Here is a 15,076-nt window from a genome sequence, read left to right as displayed (position 1 = left end):
ACACGAGAAAATCTTGACAAAATACAAGAATACAAGCAAAGCTTACATAAATATCATTCAAAGTATGGCTGAATCATTCCTTATATTGAGAGCAAAGCTAGTACCACTTAGATATTAATGAAAGCCAAATTGACTGAGAACCAGAGACTCCAAGAGAGGGAGAGAAGAAATAGAGATCAAAACTAGTAGAACATGCAGACAGCAACTTCCTAACCCAATATAGTGAGGACACATGAAGAGGAGGAGACACAAACCAGCAAGATCAGACCTGTTCTTCACATGAAGCGAATATTGAGAGAGCATTTATGAGAGCATTAAGCATGAAATTCCAGTGGGGGGTCCTTGAACACTTTGAACTACCTTTTGATTATTTAATTGATGGTTGTAGCAAGAATAAAATGGAGGACTAGCCGTCCATTAAGGCAAGTTCCAGAAGGTCGGGGGAATACTTAAAGAGAACTTAGAACTTCCAGAAGAAATAACAAAGAGACATGAATAGAGGAGAACCACGATACAAATACACGAAAGAGCGGAATGAAATTCGGAAATTCGGAGAGTAGCAGAGAAGCAGTATGGGAACTATATAGCAAACACAGCCAAGGATCAGCCTAAACTAATATGTGTGAGGAAGTTGTCGGTAAATAAAAAAGTAATCAGGCTACAGAAAAGCGTCGGAGGTCACATGAAGAATGATAAAGAAGTGTGTGAGAAAGGTCAGTAAAAGCTTCCATGAACTTAAGGCAGAACTAGACCTGCTACCCCTGTAACAGCTAATGGAAAAAACTTAACTTGGAGTAGATATAACACCATGCATAACTCTGAAGGTACATATAATGTCAGCAGCATACTCTGCATTAGCAAAAGTCACAACAGCATTCAAAACCCTGAATAACGAGATATTGTATCGTAACCCCCCATTGTACAGAGAACTAAATACATCTAGTACTTGTGACTCAGATGTGGAGCTCCACCTTAAAAGGAAGAGGACAGACAACGAGGCTCCTCTCACAGCAACGAGGCTCCTCCCACAACACCGAGGCTCCTCCCACAACAACGAGGCTCCTCTCACAACAACGAGGCTCCTCCCACAACAACGAGGCTCCTCCCAAAACAACGAGGCTTCTCTCACAACAACGAGGCTCCTCCCACAACAACGAGGCTCCTCTCACAACAACGAGGCTCCTCCCACAACAACGAGGCTCCTCCCACAACAACGAGGCTCCTCCCACAACAACGAGGCTCCTCCCACAACAACGAGGCTCCTCCCACAACAACGAGGCTCCTCCCACAACAACGAGGCTCCTCCCACAACAACGAGGCTCCTCCCACAACAACGAGGCTCCTCCCACAACAACGAGGCTCCTCCCACAACTACATGGGATGAGTTACGTAGAAATGTTGAAAGACTGTACCATACGAGGCTGTAAACAAGATTAGATCGTATTCACCAATCTACAACTGGAAAAGCGGCTCATTGAAAATGAAGCTGGACCCAGGAAGCACAGCTAGAAGCGCACGTCAAGGAAATACAAATAGTAAGTACACACACTCATATGAGGGAACACACAGGGGAAAAAAAAAAGGTTTCACGATTTGTGAATTTTAGTGGAAGTGGCATTGTTGACGAAGGCGGCTAGTTCACAATGGGAGAGGGACAGAGACGAGGGGACACACACAAGGGTGGGGACAAGACGAGGGGACACACAAGGGTGGGGACAGAGACGAGGTGACACACACAATAAACACCTAGCCTAGAGCCACCTAGCCTTCGACCCACCTAGAGTCGAAGAGATATCACACGAGACTTCCACAGTGTGAGGATATGAGGAGGCATGATGAGGCTGTCGCTAGTGGAGGTAAACTCCACTCACGGCTTTAAATACAATTATTGGATTAATCTGAAAAAAATAATCCTTGGAGCAGCTGGGTGGAATCGAACCCTCGGTCACCCCCAGACGCCCACCACGTCATGGTGGGATAAAAGTGACACGAGGTCAAGACCACCCTGTTGTGTTACTTTCAGTTTGGTTGGTAGATGAAACTTTCTTGGAATTTCTTGGGAAATCTTGAAATATCTTGTAATATCTTGGAATTTCTTGGGGATTTTTGGAATATCCTTACTACCTTGGAATTTCTTGGAATGTCTTGCATACCGAAGCCCAGATAATTGACGATAAATGAGACGACGACGTATAGATGACGAGACAAATCAGCATAAGTCTTTCATAATTGTTCAATAATATTGTATTTTCTAAGCAGGTATATATAGGGCTTGTATTAAGGGATGAATATTGCTCAAACACGGATAGCAGTCAAGACCCATTAACTCCTGTCTGTATCTCTCCACTGTAACTGTCCATTGTGACTCCCAGTTTCCTCTCTCTCTCTCTCTCTCTCTCTCTCTCTCTCTCTCTCTCTCTCTCTCTCTCTCTCTCTCTCTCTCTCTCTCTCTCTCTCTCTCTCTCTCTCTCTCTCTCTCTCTCTCTCTCTCACTCATGCAGTTGGGAGAACGAGGGGAAATATTAAATTCCAGGCTAAAATGATCGACATCTGTCATGCGCTGGTGGGGGAATTACCCTCATTTGTTTACGAACATTGGGGGCCAAAAAAAATTCCCCAGTGGGTCAAAATTTCCCCTGTCAGGTGCAAAATACTGACTGTTTTGAAGCTAAGAAAAATGGGGAGTAATATTTTGCTGTAAAATATGCCAGGTTTTGGTAGTATGTTGTTATTTTTATGGGGTTCAGCGTTGGGGGGGGGGGGCCTGTGACCTTATTGTGAGGTTGACCACTTTATATATATATATATATATATATATATATATATATATATATATATATATATATATATATATATATATATATATATATATAATATTATACCCCCGTCACTCTAACTAGCATGAGTAACTCATCCTGTCACTCGTAACACTACCCGTAATCAACATGTGCAACACTACCCTGCCACACTAACCAGCAGAGGGGGTAATGAGCGGTCCTCATGAGGCAATCTCATTACTCACCCCCATACACACATACACGGACTCCATTGTGAGGTGCCAAATAACTTTCGTGAACTAGAATGGCACTAATTTTCCGCTGAACATAAGTACCCCGCGAAGCTGAGGAGGAGGAGGTGGACGAGAAAGCAAAAGGAGCCAAATAAAGGAGGAAGAAAGAAGGAGGGAGGAAGATGGCGTTCGGGACTTCCTTAATCTTCTGGCTAATTGATTTACCTGTAGCGTACACCTGGTGATCAGTCACAGGTGTTCTCAGTACCTGCTGCGAGTCCTGGGTCCAGGTCCAGAGAGTCCTGTGTAGGGAATAGGTCCATGACACCCCTCAGACATCTCCCAGTGTGTATAAATGTATAACTTATACACACTAACTTATACACGTAACCCTATGCCATTAAACTCACCAACATAAATTATGTTTAACATGTTTTAATGCTATAATAATTAATCAATTTATCACAGCCGTCATTACTCTCACTCTCCCGCACAGGGCGTGAGCGTGGTGGGTCCGTGCGGACTTGCACAGTACCGGATGGAGGGCATGAGCACCCTGAAGGCCAGGAGCCCCCGGGAAATACATCGCCAGGTACTCCACTACGGTGACAAGCTCGGGGAAGGTGACTTCGGCACGGTAGGTATCTAATATATATATATATATATATATATATATATATATATATATATATATATATATATATATATATATATATATATATATATATATATATATATTGTGTGTGTGTGTATCTACATTTTTTTATACATATATTTGAAGATATTTCGCGGCTTGAAGATATTTTTTTTAGATTGCGAAAGAACAGATTGTGCTGGTTAATTAGTACATGCGAACAAAGAGCTGCTAAAATGCTTTCGCATTTTCAGTCATATATATGTTAAGAGTTGCTCTTAGAAACTCTTTCAAAGTAATATAGTTAATCTTTTGGCCGGTTTAAAAAAAAAAAAAGTGTATAAATAACGCCAATTTCTGTTGTCAGAGGAAGGTAAAATTCGGACTGTGATATAACTTTCAAGCACAGACAAGTAGATCAAATATATTTTATTGGAGGAGTGTGGCCTCTTATCCCCGTTTTCTTTCATAAAAGCAACGGCTGCAGACACCTTTCATTTTCTGTGTTTAGAAAGCAAGACGAGAGGACCTCGAATAAGACTGCATGCAGGCTTCCTGTCCCCTCAAACAACGGGAATTATTCTGTTGTTTGAGGGGACAGGTAAGCCTGCATGTAGTCTTATTCGAGGTCTTCCCTAGGCCGAACTACTGACCTCTAAAATGGGATGAAATTCACATAACAGTTGCCTAACTCCTGGGCGTACCTGTTTACCGCTAGGTGAAAAGAAGCATCAGGTGAAAGAAAAGGTGCTCCATCATTTCTGTCTTCCGACCGGGGATCGATCCCGGGATGCCAGTGTGTTAGTTGAGAACTGGACGGATTTTACCCAAAATTTAATACATGAAATCAGTCACTATTGCCAGCCACGAATGTGGGGTCCTGTAGCACAGTGGTCGACGTTCTCGACGGATACAGGGTTCGATACAAGGTTAAGCACCTGTCCATTCACCCGATGTCTCTGTTCACCTAGTACCAGGGAGTTAGGCAACCTAGGGATGTTTGAGGGGAGAGGGAGGGATGATACGTATAGGTACAGCTTAGCTTCATCAAACATCATCTTTCAAGTTTGGCGGCTTGAGGATATGAGAAAGACTAAGTTTCGCTCCCACAGGTGAGCCTGGGGGAGGCACCGAGCGTGAGTGACAACGCTGACACCTGTGGCACCCTCAAGAGCAGTGTTACCAACGTCACCAGTAGGCAGGTGGTGCTCGCTTCGCTCAAACAGGATGCCACCCAAGAGGTACGTTCTCACAGCATTGGTATACCTGCAGGGATTGATAGCTTTCAGGATACTTGGGGGGATTGATAGCTTTCAGGATACTTGGAGGGATTGATAGCTTTCAGGATACTTGGAGGGATTGATAGCTTTCTGGATACCTGGAGTGATTGGTGGCTTTCTGGATACCTGGAGGGATTGATAGCTTTCAGGATACTTGGAGGGATTGATAGCTTTCTGGATACCTGGAGGGATTGGTGGCTTTCTGGATACCTGGAGGGATTGATAGCATTCTGGATAGATAGAGGGATTGATAGCTTTCTGGATACCTGGAGGGATTGATAGCTTTCTGGATAGATGGAGGGATTGATAGCTTTCAGGATACCTGGAGGGATTGATAGCTTTCTGGATACCTGGAGGGATTGATAGCTTTCTGGATACCTGGAGGGATTGATAGCTTTCTGGATACCTGGAGGGATTGATAGCTTTCTGGATAGATGGAGGGATTGATAGCTTTCTGGATAGATGGAGGGATTCATAGCTTTCTGGATAGATGGAGGGATTGATAGCTTTCTGGATACTTGGAGGGATTGATAGCTTTCTGGATACCTGGAGGGATTGATAGCTTTCTGGATAGATGGAGGGATTGATAGCTTTCTGGATAGATGGAGGGATTCATAGCTTTCTGGATAGATGGAGGGATTGATAGCTTTCTGGATACTTGGAGGGATTGATAGCTTTCTGGATAGATGGAGGGATTCATAGCTTTCTGGATAGATGGAGGGATTGATAGCTTTCTGGATACTTGGAGGGATTGATAGCTTTCTGGATAGATGGAGGGATTCATAGCTTTCTGGATAGATGGAGGGATTGATAGCTTTCAGGATACCTGGAGGGATTGATAGCTTTCTGGATAGATGGAGGGATTGATAGCTTTCTGGATACCTGGAGGGATTGATAGCTTTCTGGATAGATGGAGGGATTGATAGCTTTCTGGATACTTGGAGGGATTGAAAGCTTTCTGGATAGATGGAGGGATTGATAGCTTTCAGGATACCTGGAGGGATTGATAGCTTTCTGGATAGATGGAGGGATTGATAGCTTTCAGGATACCTGGAGGGATTGATAGCTTTCTGGATAGATGGAGTGATTGATAGCTTTCAGGATACTTGGAGGGATTGATAGCTTTCAGGATACTTGGAGGGATTGATAGCTTTCAGGATACTTGGAGGGATTGATAGCTTTCAGGATAGATGGAGGGATTGATAGCTTTCAGGATAGATGGAGGGATTGATAGCTTTCAGGATAGATGGAGGGATTGATAGCTTTTTGGATAGATGGAGGGATTGATAGCTTTCAGGATAGATGGAGAGATTGATAGCTTTCAGGATAGATGGAGAGATTGATGGGGGAAATATGTGGATGCCGGTGGAGTTAAAATGAAGGCAATACTGAGTGCTTGGCTGGGATGCCAACGCCTCCACACTCTAAACGATCAGAGAAGCCAGTGGATCATTCATAGAGTTATCAGACGCGAGGGTATATGTATATATGAATATCTGAATACATAACAAAGATTGGATGTGTTTGACTTCACGAATGTGATTGGGCGTCAATCTTTCCTCTGTTCACCCTGCAGTAATTGGATACCTGGATATAAAAGCGATTGGCGGGCCTTGTTCTAGGGGGAATATAGGAGTAAGGTAAGGCTCACCCTGAGCTATAACAGGAGTCAGAATTCGTCTGTTCCTGCGTATAACAGGAGTCAGAAGTCACCTGTTCCTGCGTATAACAGGAGTCAGAAGTCGTCTGTTCCTGCGTATAACAGGAGTCAGCAGTCACCTGTTCCTGCGTATAACAGGAGTCAGCAGTCACCTGTTCCTGCGTATAACAGGAGTCAGCAGTCACCTGTTCCTGCGTATAACAGGAGTCAGCAGTCACCTGTTCCTGCGTATAACAGGAGTCAGAAGGCGCCTGTTCCTGCGTATAACAGGAGTCAGAAGTTGCCTGTTCCTGCGTATAACAGGAGTCAGCAGTCACCTGTTCCTGCGTATAACAGGAGTCAGCAGTCACCTGTTCCTGCGTATAACAGGAGTCAGAAGGCGCCTGTTCCTGCGTATAACAGGAGTCAGAAGTCGCCTGTTCCTGCGTATAACAGGAGTCAGAAGTTGCCTGTTCCTGCGTATAACAGGAGTCAGAAGTGCGTCTGTTCCTGCGTATAACAGATGCATTAAAGGGGTAGAGGATGATGTTATGCTACAAACAAGGTTGTTTGATTTGTTGTTTCTTAGCATGATTGAGGCGTATGGGTGAAAATTTAGATCATTAGAGGGTTGTTTGTGTTGACTGACTGCAGTTGAATGGTTACTGAGTGCTCGTCTTACCACCTGAGTGTGTGACTGACTGGCTTTCTGGTTGCTGAATAACTGGCTTGCTACCGCACTAGTTTTTTGTCTAGTGGGTTCCCTGACTGGCTGGCTGAATAGATGGCTGGTAAGATTGTTATTTACGTGGATAATTGACTAATCTGGCTGGCTGGCTGGCTGGTTGGCTGACTGACTGATTGACTGATAGACTGACGCGCTCTCTCTTTTTCTGTACCTCTGTTTTACCCATCACCTTTTCACCCCCTCTATCTCCCAATCTGCTGATGCTGCTGCTCCCCGCCTTGGTGCCGCGCCCTGGTGCCGCGCCCTGGTGCCGCGCCCTGGTGCCGCGCCCTGGTGCCGCGCCCTGGTGCCGCGCCCTGGTGCCGCGCCCTGGTGCCGCGCCCTGGTGCCGTGCCCTGGTGCCACAGGTGCGGGAGGAGGCGTGGTGTCAGGCGCAACTCCTGGCCACCCTCTCCGACCCCAACCTGGCGAGCCTGGTGGGGGTGGTGAGCCGGGACGACCCGCTGGTGCTGGTGCTGGAGTCCCAGCCTCTAGGGGACCTCAACCAGTACCTGCGTCGCCATGTTCCAGACACCACTACCCCGAGGCTCAATCATATGCGTCCCATCAGGTGAGTTGCGTCATTCATGTGCGTCCTCATCAGGTGAGTTGCGTCATTCATGTGCGTCCCCATCAGGTGAGTTGCGTCATTCATGTGCGTCCCCATCAGGTGAGTTGCGGCATTCATGTGCGTCCCCATCAGGTGAGTTGCGTCATTCATGTGCGTCCCCATCAGGTGAGTTGCGTCAACCATACGAGTTTGCGTCAACAGTGTCTAGGAGGCCTCCTTAGCTCTTTCTTCCTAGGACTTATATACCTAGGACTAGATAATATATACCTAGCAACTAGTATAGTACATATCTAGCAACTAATACAGTACCTAGCAATGAGCTTAACACCTAATAATACATCTAACTTAATCAACCGTTGTTTGTAGCACATATGAGAATAAGTGCCACATATCTTCTTCCCTCAGTTATGGCTCCATCATCTACATGGCCACCCAGCTCGCCTCAGGTATGAAGTACCTGGAGGCCCACAATATCACCCACCGAGACCTGGCCACCAGGTGAGTATATATATATATATACTCACCTTACTCATGCTACCTCCTCGTCACCTGGTAGGGTCGTCAGCACGTTTTATGGACTTTTTTTTAGTGACTTGCTGTGGCCTTTTTTATGACCTGTTCTTGACGCCATCAATACCTACTTTTGTTTAAATCAATCATGACCTATTCATGACGAGATTATGAGGGAGGGGCCGAACATAGGAACAACGTACGCTGTATACGAACGAATCCACTCATTCAAATATCACAATTACCCTTAATTATCCCATTTATGGGTTTATATATTTCCCCAGCCGTCCAGCGAGAATTTACATCCAGCACCATTTTTTGTAATTTGTTTTGTAGATGTCAGTAGTGTTAGTTCACGGTCTAAAGGTCCCGGGTTTGATTCCCCCTGACAAAGCGGAGCCGTTTGGGCCACGTTTCCTTTACCCCCCCCCCCCTGAAGCCTCTGTTCACCTAGCAGCTGGGAGATAGGTAACTGCTGTGTTACCTTCCATATGCTGGGGAAGTTGAGCTGCTGGCTTAGATGGGAATGAATAACAGTATATAACAGGGTCCTCCGCCTGTTATATTCTGTTATATAACAGGCGGGGGGCCTGCACCACATCGCCTCGGACATACAGGTATATTAAGGTATATTTTATCGTGTCTACGATATAATCTACAGACGCGGTTCCTTAAATGGTTACGGAAGAGCATAACATTACAGCTTTAAACAACGACGCAGAGAGAGAGAGAGAGAGAGAGAGAGAGAGAGAGAGAGAGAGAGAGAGAGAGAGAGAGAGAGAGAGAGAGAGAGAGAGAGAGAGAGAGAGAGAGAGAGAGAGAGAGAGGGAGAGAGAGAGAGAGAGAGAGTGAGAGAGAGAGAGAGAGAGAGAGAGAGAGAGAGAGAGAGAGAGAGAGAGAGAGAGAGAGAGAGAGAGAGAGAGAGAGAGAGAGAGAGAGAGAGAGAGGGAGAGGGAGAGAGAGTGAGAGAGAGAGAGAGAGAGAGAGAGAGGAGAGAGAGAGAGAGAGAGAGAGAGAGAGAGAGAGAGAGAGAGAGAGTGTGAGAGAGAGAGAGAGAGAGAGAGAGAGAGAGAGAGAGAGAGAGAGAGAGAGAGAGAGAGAGAGAGAGAGAGAGAGAGAGAGAGAGAGAGAGAGAGAGAGATTCATTATATAAAGAAATATACTTGGCGCCTTAGTACCTAATGTACCATAGTTCACTATGCTTTGAGGATGATCCATCTTAGTCACACAGGAGAATCTCGCTACAGTGCTTCAGAAATAGTACCACAGTGCCATTCAGTGTGTGGTGAGTACAGCAACAAGTCTAGAGTACTAGTTGCTGTACTCGAGGACAACTAAAGCGGTTCGGCAACAGTGTAATACATCAATCACTCTCACACGGGCAGAATTGCCACCTAGTCGCCTGGAAAGACCATTTGTTTTCAGCTGTCGACGGCTTGGTCCCATTTCTTACTGTGGTGGGCTAGTGGTAGTGAAGCTTGAGGGGCCCTAGCGGTTTGAATTGAAATTGAAATAAGTTGATTGGGATATAAACACACACACACAAAGGGACGAGGTAGCTCAAGCTATTCTCACCCCGTTCAGTGATACACATATACATTTCTGAGTGATGCATATATACATTTCTTCCTTTACACATGCATTATGTATCCTTGCACATGCAGTATCTGTCTCTTTTTCTACCACCATCGCTTCTGAACATAATATTTCGAACCTGTGTACGGGGGCTCTAAAAGCTCTAAAATTGAAACTTAACATAGATCATCGGGTTCAAGTGGCCTCACTCTGATATTTAGAGAATAGAGTGAAAGTCCACCGCCCAGTCAAGTGTGAGGACCGAAGCGTGACATCAGATCAATCATAACTTGAAGAACATTACATCAGTTTAGATCAGCATAAGGTGAATGAAATGTACCTTAGTAGTTCCTCATGGTAGTTCTGGTTGGGAGTTTCAGAGGAGGTTTAGTGGCACGTTGAACTGCTTGCTTCGCCGAGACTATTGAACCCTGATTGTTTCACCTCTATGCTGTCTGATTTCTCCAACCACTTGGAGCGGTTGTTAGGGAGACGACCTCACTGGCAGGGTCGATGGTGATCCCGCCCCCATCCCCCCCCCCCCGCCCCCCCCTCCCTCGATAGTCAAAGCGATTGGGCACCTGTTCCATCACTACGTCATATCGCTGCTACTTTTCCATCTATCTCTTTCAAGTGCTTAGCGCTTACCTTAGCTCTTAGCGCCTACCTTATATCTCTTCCTGTGTCATCGTGGCAATTTTATTTTTCTTCTTTTCAGGTAATTTCATGTCTAGTCAGGTGCCTTTCCTGTAATTCCAGCTTGTGTCCCCATCTTTTATGTCTTCAGAAATATATGACAGTCAGGGAAGTTACAGTCCGCCAGTCCCTCTCTCTCTCTCTCTCTCTCTCTCTCTCTCTCCTCTCTCTCTCTCTCTCTCTCTCTCTCTCTCTTTCTCTTTCTTTATCTCTCTCTCTCTCTCTCTCTCTCTCTCTCTCTCTCTCTCTCTCTCTCTCTCTCTCTCTCTCTCTCTCTCTCTCTCTCTCTCTCTGGTCACTGTTGAAGGACTCAATTAGGTTTGTTAGGCAAGCTTTTCCTTCCCTGAACCTTTCTTGTTCCTCCGTAGACAATTCTGTTTTCTCCAGATGGCCCAAAAATCTATATTTGATTATTTTCTCCAAACCTCTGCAGTTGGAGGTTGAGAACTGTCAAGTGCACAGTCCTACAATTTAATGCCACGTGTCTGTCTCCTTTCCTGAAGATACATACTGGTGGAATAGTGGGAAGCATATTGTTGCAAATAGTTGCAAGAAATTGCAATTGCTCAGTATATGCAATTGGATATGAGGACAAGGAGGATATATGATCTGGTCATAATGGAAGCAATATAATACCAATTTTGTATCGGTTGGAGATCACTGGAAAATCATTTACCCAGTTTGTATGTCTTCTTCGTGAAATCTGCCAATTTGCTTGGATTAGTCGGTACGGCGAAGGTGTCACTTCTTGCAGATCGGCGTTCGATCCCCCGATGGTCAAAATGGTTGCGCACCATTTCTTCCCTCTGACCTATCCCAGCTCCTTTTCTCATAGCCCAGCTCCTTGTCCTCATATCCTAGCTCTTTGTCCTCAAATCCCAGTTACTTGTCCTCATATCCCAGCTCCTTGTCCTCATATCCCAGCTCCTTGTCCTCATATCCCAGCTCCTTGTCCTCATATCCCAGCTCCTTGTCCTCATATCCCAGTTCCTTGTCCTCATATCCCAACTCCTTGTCCTCATGTCCCTTTCAAATGCTGCATCGTGGTACTGGCTTAGTGATTTCGCCTCACAATGCGAAATACCTTCGGGGAACCTGAAATATTTAAGAAATTATTGTTTTGCTGAAAGATGATGTTAAGTCGATAGTTTTGTGTAACTAAAGCTGTGAAAAGAAAGTCTATATTTGGACAGGTAGGTATGTCGCAGTTTTGGCGGGAAGATTGGGCTTGCCTGAGCTTGTTATGTCACAGTTTTGGCGGGAAACTGAGTTTGATTTTAGATTTTAGATTAGATTTCCATAAACATTTTCAAAGATATAACTTGAGTACGTATTTCTGGAGTCGTAGCGAACCGGAAGGAAGTGGTGTGAGAAGGGAGAGAGAGCCTTTTGTTGATTTTCTTTTCATCTTAATTTCAGGCGTTTAGATGAGAACTACAGTTGTATTCTTGACTGTAATCTTGACTGTAAGTCTTTGCTTAACTGTCTATCTAGTGAACATTCATGCTTGGTTATGCTTTAACAGATGAACTTAAAAAATATCAAAGTTTGTCTCTTTATTATTATTATTATTATTATTATTATTATTATTGGTTCTTATTTTTGGTTCTTTCTCTTACATTCTTTTTTTTTATTTTCTTCTTTCATTCTTTAATAATATTAAGCTTTCTCTGTTTTAAACTTTCAGTTTTTTCCCTTTTACATTCTTATTCTTATTTCCTTTTTTCTTTCTTAAAAAAAATGCTAAACTTTCTGTTTTCTGTACATTCCGTTACATTTTTCTTCCAACTTCTTCCTTCTTTTCTCTCCCTCCTCCCCCTCTCCCCTTCTCTTCACTTGAGACACCTCCTCCCCTGCACACACTCACACACACACTCACACACACTGGGAGATAAAGCACACGTCAGAGAATATACACGCATACAAACGTCACCTCTCTCTCTCTCTCTCTCTCTCTCTCTCTCTCTCTCTCTCTCTCTCTCTCTCTCTCTCTCTCTCTCTCCTCTCTCTCTCTCTCTCTCTCTCTCTCCTCTCTCTCTCTCTCTCTCTCTCTCTCTCTCTCTCTCTCTCTCTCTCTCTCTCTCTCCTCTCTCTCCTCTCTCTCTCTCTCTCTCTCTCTCTCTCTCTCTCTCTCTCTCTCTCTCTCTCTGTCCCCTCGTCTCCTACGTGTCTCATACTTTCCCCTCGGAGCCGCCGCGCGGGGCAGCTCAGCCTCTGTTTATATGCCACAGAAAGAGGGGTCTGCGGCGCCCCTGAAATTCTTGAGTTCCGGTAAAGTGTTCCTCGTGTCACTTGGTGTCCTGGCTAGACTTATATATCTGCTTGCTTGTCTGCTTGCTCGCTGGTCTTGTCTGCTTGTACTTGCTGGCTCGCTTCTTGTGTTAACTCCGTCCTTGTTTGCGTGCTTGCCTGCCTGTTGAATTGCCTGCTTGCGTGTGTACTTGCTTGCCTGCCTGCTTGCTTTCTTTTCTGTTTCCATGATGTTGGTGCGGATATCTCTCTTAGCTTAATACTAATGGTGTGTGTGTGTGTGTGTGTGTGTGTGTGTGTGTGTGTGTGTGTGTGTGTGTGTGTGTGTGTGTGTGTGTGTGTGTGTGTGTGTGTAGCCTGGAAGTGGGTGGGGGCTGTCCTAAATTTCTCTGTTCTTCTTTTCCCTCCCCCCCCCCCCCCCGTGGCACTCACTGCTCCTGGAAGGAAGTGGAGAAGCATAAGGGGGTGTTTTCTTAAAGCCTCGAGCAGACCTGCCCCTCCCTGCTGTGTGCTGTGGGTCTCATGGCGGACCCAGCGCGGGACCCCCAATACCTGCCCCCCCCCCCTTGTGCTGTCCCACACCTGCCTTTTCTCCCCCCCCTCCCTCCCCTCGTGCAGTCCCTAGCATACACCTGCACGTCAGATCAACGTCGCGCTCTACCTGGCCGCCACCACCACCCCCCCCCCTTCCCCCACAAGCTCTTTACAAGCGGCGGGGCTCGTCAATTTCATTTTTTCCGTTTTACGCGCGTTTATTCCGGAAAGATTCTTCACCCCCCCCCCTTACCCCCCTTCCCCCTCATGGGTGTGTCCTGTGACCCCCTCCCCCGCATACCACACCCCTTATCCCTGCAGGTCTCCCCTAGGGGTGTCACCCCCTCTATGTCGCCCCCTAGTGTGTATCCAGCTCCCTAAGGGTAGTGTACACTTCGTTTGAGTTTCCTAAGGGACGGTGGTGTCCCCAGGGGTCCTACATCCCCTGGAGAGGTCCCCTGGGGATCAACATTTTCCCCACTGGGGGAGGTGTTGGTGCTTATACGCCTCTGTATTCCACAGCGGTGTTACAGAAGCCAATATTCTTGTTTCCCGTAGTTGTAATCTTACATGTGTTGGGATTGGGATGCATCTCTTGGGCTCACCTGTTAACTATCGACCGTTTGGTATAATGACTCCCCGGTTATCCTGTCCATATGTCATCTGTTACTGAGTGGCTTGTATATTGCGATCATGTCTCCTCTGGTTCCCCATCGTTCTATAGGTGTGAGGTTAAGGTTTTTACCTTAGCTTCGGCTCTTGGGTACCGCTTCTTAACTGTCAGTCAACTGGTGTACAGATTCCTGGGCCTACTGGGCTCTTATCATATCTACATTTGAAACTGTATGGAGTCAGCCTCCACCACATCACTGCTTAAGCATTCCATCTGTTAATTACTCTGACACTGAAATAATTCTTTCTGGTGTCTCTATGGCTCATTTGGACACTCAATTTCCACCTGTGTCCCCTAGTGTTAGTGCCCTTTGTGTTAAATAAACTGCGTGCCCCTTGTGTTAAAAGATGGCAATTGATATCTACCCTATCAATTCCTCATTCCTTTGAAAATCTTGTATGTGGCGATAATGTCCCCCCTAACTCTTCTGTCTTCCAGTGTCGTGAGGTTTAGTTCCCGTGTGCGTGTGCGTGCTTGGAAGGTTCGTGCTTGCGTGGATGTGTGCATGTGTGCATGTCACTTGTCATCACCAGACGGAGGACGTCAAAAGGATGGGAAGGAACTATCAATGTGCAGAAGTGAAGAGGAATTGGAGGATAGTTAGCAAGAGGGTGTATCAGAGAGGGGGGGGAAGGTTATGGAGGAACAGTCCAGTATAGAAGAAGGAGGGAGGGAGGGATGGTAGGGGGGGGGGTGAGGGTGTGTGTGTGGGGGGGGGGGAAGGGGGGGGAGAGTGGCGGATTAAACCAAAACCTTCGCATCAATCAAACTCGTGCGCGAGTTTCGGATAGACTCGACCTAGTTTAATCTTCTTTCGCGCCGCCTGATTATATAAGTTGGCGGACTCCGGCGGGTGTGTCGTGTCATTATTTGTGACGAGAGAGAGAGAGAGAGAGAGACTTGTTGGGCTGCCACTGGCTTCCCCGCGGTCTGGAAGGAGGAGGGGACTTTTGGGCAGCGTGGAAAATGGTCTTTGG

The 15,076-nt window shown here is 46.0% G+C and overlaps 1 protein-coding gene across 1 annotated transcript in view; it reads left to right on the top strand.

Moving 5' to 3' along the window:
• LOC123748549 (discoidin domain-containing receptor 2) overlaps window positions 1-15,076 on the top strand; it is a 318,778-nt gene that overhangs the window by 283,336 nt on the left and 20,366 nt on the right. The window contains exons 11-14 of the mRNA XM_069330646.1: window positions 3,507-3,647; window positions 4,757-4,885; window positions 7,659-7,861; window positions 8,267-8,359. Of these exons, the coding sequence (XP_069186747.1) occupies window positions 3,507-3,647; window positions 4,757-4,885; window positions 7,659-7,861; window positions 8,267-8,359 (566 nt within the window). The remainder of the gene's footprint in view (window positions 1-3,506; window positions 3,648-4,756; window positions 4,886-7,658; window positions 7,862-8,266; window positions 8,360-15,076) is intronic.

This window comes from Procambarus clarkii, chromosome 24, assembly GCF_040958095.1.
Source record: "Procambarus clarkii isolate CNS0578487 chromosome 24, FALCON_Pclarkii_2.0, whole genome shotgun sequence".
Lineage (NCBI taxonomy): Eukaryota > Metazoa > Arthropoda > Malacostraca > Decapoda > Cambaridae > Procambarus > Procambarus clarkii.
Note: the sequence above shows the minus strand (reverse complement) of the source record. Positions and strands in the feature narration are given on the sequence as shown.